This window comes from Babylonia areolata, chromosome 32 (assembly GCF_041734735.1).
Source record: "Babylonia areolata isolate BAREFJ2019XMU chromosome 32, ASM4173473v1, whole genome shotgun sequence".
NCBI lineage: Eukaryota > Metazoa > Mollusca > Gastropoda > Neogastropoda > Buccinidae > Babylonia > Babylonia areolata.
Genome location: NC_134907.1, coordinates 10,987,638 through 10,992,637, shown reverse-complemented (window position 1 = coordinate 10,992,637; position 5,000 = coordinate 10,987,638). Strand labels below are relative to the sequence as shown.

At 38.8% G+C, this 5,000-nt stretch overlaps 1 protein-coding gene across 4 annotated transcripts in view; it reads right to left on the bottom strand.

Moving 5' to 3' along the window:
* LOC143276616 (chitin synthase chs-2-like) overlaps nucleotides 1-5,000 on the bottom strand; it is a 150,776-nt gene that overhangs the window by 6,812 nt on the left and 138,964 nt on the right. For all 4 annotated transcript variants that reach the window (XM_076581225.1, XM_076581226.1, XM_076581227.1 and 1 more), the window contains 2 exons: nucleotides 3,653-3,802; nucleotides 1,734-1,945 (listed from right to left, as the gene is read on the bottom strand). In XM_076581225.1, the coding sequence (XP_076437340.1) occupies nucleotides 1,734-1,945; nucleotides 3,653-3,802 (362 nt within the window). The remainder of the gene's footprint in view (nucleotides 1-1,733; nucleotides 1,946-3,652; nucleotides 3,803-5,000) is intronic.

Sequence of the window (5,000 nt, the reverse complement as noted above, 5' to 3'; positions counted from 1 at the left end):
ACGGTCAAACCGTGAAAAAAACACCGTTACGTGTGTGTGTGTGTGTGTGTGTGTGTGTGTGTGTGTGTGTGTGTGTGTGTGTGTGTGTGTGTGCGTGCGACTATGTGTGCATGTGCGCAATGTAGAATAAAATACAAATTAACTCAAGAGAGGCAAAAAAATAAAATAAAAAAAAAGAAAGAAAAAAAAGAAGAAAAAAATCTCTCTTATATATATATATATATATATATATACACAATTGTCTGGATGGTCAAAATGTCCGTGATATTTTCATATCAATTAACTTACTGACATTCACGAGTGCTATGAAATATGAATATTTGATGTAGTTTGCATGGATGCATAAGTGTATATGTATTTTGTGAATGTGTAATTTTAGTTGCTTGTTATGCCCCCATATACTTTTATCATTATCATTATTATTTGTAGTAGAAGTAACAGTATATGCAGACTTATTATTATCAATCTAATAATAATAATAATAATAATAATAATAATAACAACAACAACAACAACAATAATAATAATGATGATATATAGGAGTAGTAGTAGTAGTAGTAGTAGTAGTAGTAGTAGTAGTAGTAGTAGTAGTAGTAGTATATGAATACTCTTCTTCTTCTTCTTCTTCCTCCTCCTCCTCTTCTTCTTCTTCTTCTTCTTCTTCTTCTTCTTCTTCTTCTTCTTCTTCTTCTTCTTCTTCTTCTTCTTCTTCTTCTTCTTCTTCTTCTTCTTCTTCTTCTCATTATCATTATTATCATCATTTTTTCCCCTTTCTTTTGTCGATTGCATAAACCGAATTACCCTAGTTGGCACAAGAGCCACGACAAATCGTGTCAACAACAGCAACAAAACAACGAATGCCAATCATCAATCATTACTGTCATCGTCATCATCACTGCCATCTTCATCATCGCTGTCAACGTCATCATCACTGTCAACGTCATCATCACTGTCATCGTCAATCATCACTGCCATCTTCATCATCACTGTCAACGTCATCATCACTGTCAACGTCATCATCACTGCCATCTTCATCATCACTGTCAACGTCATCATCACTGTCATCGTCAATCATCACTGCCATCATCATCATCACTGTCAACGTCAATCATCACTGTCATCTTCATCATCACTGTCATCGTCATCATCACTGTCAACGTCATCATCACTGTCATCTTCATCATCACTGTCATCGTCATCATCACTGCCATCTTCATCATCACTGTCAACGTCAACAGAAATTTCTGTTCTGGTGCATTTCTGTTGTGCATGTGTGGGTGTGTGTGTGAATGTGTGTCTTCATGTTTTACATTTATTCGCTTATTTATCACCATTGTTGTCTTATTTATTTATTTATTTATTTTTAATCATTTTATTAGTATTACTATTATTATTACTACTACCTTTTTCTATATTATAATTATTATTCATTTTATTTATTTATTTATGTAAGCTTATCTATTATTTATTCCCCCGGGTTTTTTTTGGGTTTTTTTGTTTTGTTTTTTCTCAAGGCCTGACTAAGTGCGTTGGGTTACGCTGCTGGTCAGGCATCTGCTTGGCAGATGTGGTGTAGCGTATATGGTTTGTCCGAACGCAGTGACGCCTCCTTGAGCAACTGAAACTGAAACTGTCAACGTCATCATCACTGTCATCGTCAATCATCACTGTCAACGTCAATCATCACTGTCAACGTCATCATCACTGTCAACGTCAATGGTCAGCCCGCCCACCTTTCGTAAATGTTGGACCGGAATTCGCTGACGAACTGTATGGCGTCGTGGTCTTCCTCGTCGTCTCGCGCACGCGCAGTCCCGCGCAGGAAGAGGTTGACGCCCCGGGAATTGACGAAGTCGTTCTGGAGGATTCCGGATTGGCTGAGGTTTCTCACGACGGACTGACGACCGATGCCGCCTCCCACCGCTGTGCCTCCCAGCATGGATTTCTGTCAGGGAAAGGTTGGGGGAGAGCAAGAGTGTTTTAACTCTCTCCATACGAACGGCGAAAGAGAAGACGTTAACAGCGTTTCACCCCAATTACCACCATCAAAATATTGCAAGCGGAAGGCTCTTATACTGAAGAGGTGAATGTTGACAAAGAATACCACAATTCTGACGACGGAAGCTAAAGGTTGGGTCATTCAGACACCCACTGGACATCCGAGGGGGTCTGTGTAGAGGAGAAGAGAGGACTGGCCGTACTGAGTGAGTTAAACAGTGATAGAGTGGGTTGGGTTGGGTTGGGTTGGGTTGGGTTGTGCTGCATTGCATCGTTTTGTGTTGTCTCGTGTCCAGTCATAATTATTGCAATGGAGAGCAGTGCAGTGCAGTGCATAATATTGTATTGTATTGTACTTTATTGTATTGTACTGCATTGTATTCCGTTGTGTTGTGTTGTGTTGTATTGCGTTGCATTGCATTGCATTGCATCGTGTCGTATCGTATGGTGTCGATCCGCATTGTATTGTATTGCATTGTATTGTACTGTACTGTACAGTATTGTATTATATTGTACTGTACTGTAGTGAACTGTACTGTATTGCAATGCATTGCAAGCCAGCCATAATACACAAGACCACTGCAGACAAAAAACAAAACAGACAAGCCCACAGATCCACTCCCGTACTAAGCTATAAGACCTATGCAGTCTGCCAGACGAACAGATACCCTGAGAAACAGACAGACAAACAGACAGACCGACAGACAAAAAAACAACAAAACAAACAAACCCAAAAAAAAAAACCCCACAAAAAACAAACCAACAACAACAAAACAGCCAGCCCCAAAACATAAGCATGACCACTGCAGACAAAAACAAAACAGGCGGGCTCATAGGACCTCACTTTGAGTGAGCCCTGTGCGGTCTGCCAGACGAAGACATACCCTGAAGAAACAGACAGAACAGAACAGAAAGACACCCAGCCTAAAAACAAAAACAAAACAACAAACAAACAAAAAGCAAAAAAAAAAAAAAAAAAAAAAACAAAAAAAAAACCCACCACACACACAAAAAAACAACAACAACTATGACCACTGCAGAGAGAAAAAAACCCACCACAACAACATCATCATCATCATCATCATCAACAACAACAACAACAAGAGAGGCAAGGCCTTTAAGACTCACTTGTGATAAATTAAGTCCCCTAGCATTAATTACAGAGTAATTTCCCTTTTTTTTACTATCTGCACCAAAACGTTTGCAAAATAAATAAAAATTCCATGCTTAGCAAAAGAAGTTCCTGTTTGAACAAAAAATGATAATAATGACTCCTCTTGTTGTTGTGTCCGAATAAGAGGTCAAACTGCCCAGTTTAGAGAATACAAAAAATATAAATATAGCAGTAAACTACAGTTTGCATATAATTAGGCTTCTTTTTTTTAATTCTTTTGTGCCCATCCCAGAGGTGCAATATTGTTTTAAGCAAGATGACTGGAAAGAACTGAATTTTTCCTATTTTTATGCCAAATTTGGTGTCAACTGACAAAGTATTTGCAGAGAAAATGTCAATGTTAAAGTTTACCACGGACACACAGACAGACGGACACACACACACACAGACAACCGAACACCGGGTTAAAACATAGACTCACTTTGTTTACACAAGTGAGTCAAAAACCCACCCGCAACAGGCAGGCCTACATGACCTCACCTTGAGTAAGTCCTGTGCGTTCTGCCTGAGGCTGGTACCAGGAGGGACATCGTCGTCCTCCAGATAGTCTGGCATGGGCTCTCTGATGATCCGCTGGCAGAAGTCGAAGGCCCTTCTGAAGTCCTGTTCGTTCTGGTCCACGCTTCCCATCTGTGCAAACAGGAATCGATTCGTCTTTTTTTTTTTTTTTTTTTTTTTTTTTAATCCAGAAGTCACTATTGTAAGTTCACTTCAGTTACCCAAAGGAGGCGTCACTGCGTTCGGACAAATCCATATTACGCTGTCCTTGAATTATAACTTGATGTTGATAAACGGATTATAAAGAAAGTAAGCAGGTAGATAATAAATCAAAATAGAATGCGGGGAAAGAAAACGAACTGAATAAATAAAAAGACATTAACACACACACACACACACACACACACACACACACACACACACACACACAAATAACAACAAAGAAACACACACACACACACACACACACACACACACACACACACACAGAGGTTGTGAGCACAAGAGAAAATAATGATTAATGGTCGACGAAAGAACAAATATTTCTGAATCATTATTTGAAACACAGTATAGTCATTTTTGTTCTCTTTTCTTCTGTGTGAAGAAAAGAACAAGAACAACATTTTTCTTCTCGAAAACTTACCTCCCGATTAGTATATTGTCAACAACAACCAAAGAAAAAAAAAAGAAAAAAAGAAAAAAAAAAAAAGAAAGAAAAAAAGGGGGTGGGGTAGGGGATAAAAACAGACCAACCCTACTACTGCTACTGATTCTATATCCGTTAGTATTAGTGCGCGTACGCGCGTACACACACACACACACACACACACACACACACACACACACATGCATGCATGCACACACACACACACACACACACACACACATGCATGCATGCACGCCCGCACACACGTACACGCACACAGACACAGACACAGACACACACACACACACACACACACACTGTTCGCCATGTTCACATACAGCAGCTGACGAAACCATAACAAAAGCTGAAAAAACAAAAACAAAAAAATCCACTCCAGAAAGACAACACATCGACGTACTATGCGCATGCTCGGAAAAATCCTCCGTTTTTTTACGTTAAAAAAAGAAAAAAAGAAAAAAGAAGCCAACTCCAAGCAAGTAATATTCTCTCCTTGTTAAAACGCACCCTCTTATTTATCTATTCTTTTGTCTGACTTTTTTTTTCTGTCCTGAAACGTTTGGACAGTCATTGGTCTGTCAAATTCATTTTTAAAATGAATAAATGAATAAATAAAGAAATAAAGAAATAGATAGATAAATGACTAAAAGACAAACAAAGAAACAA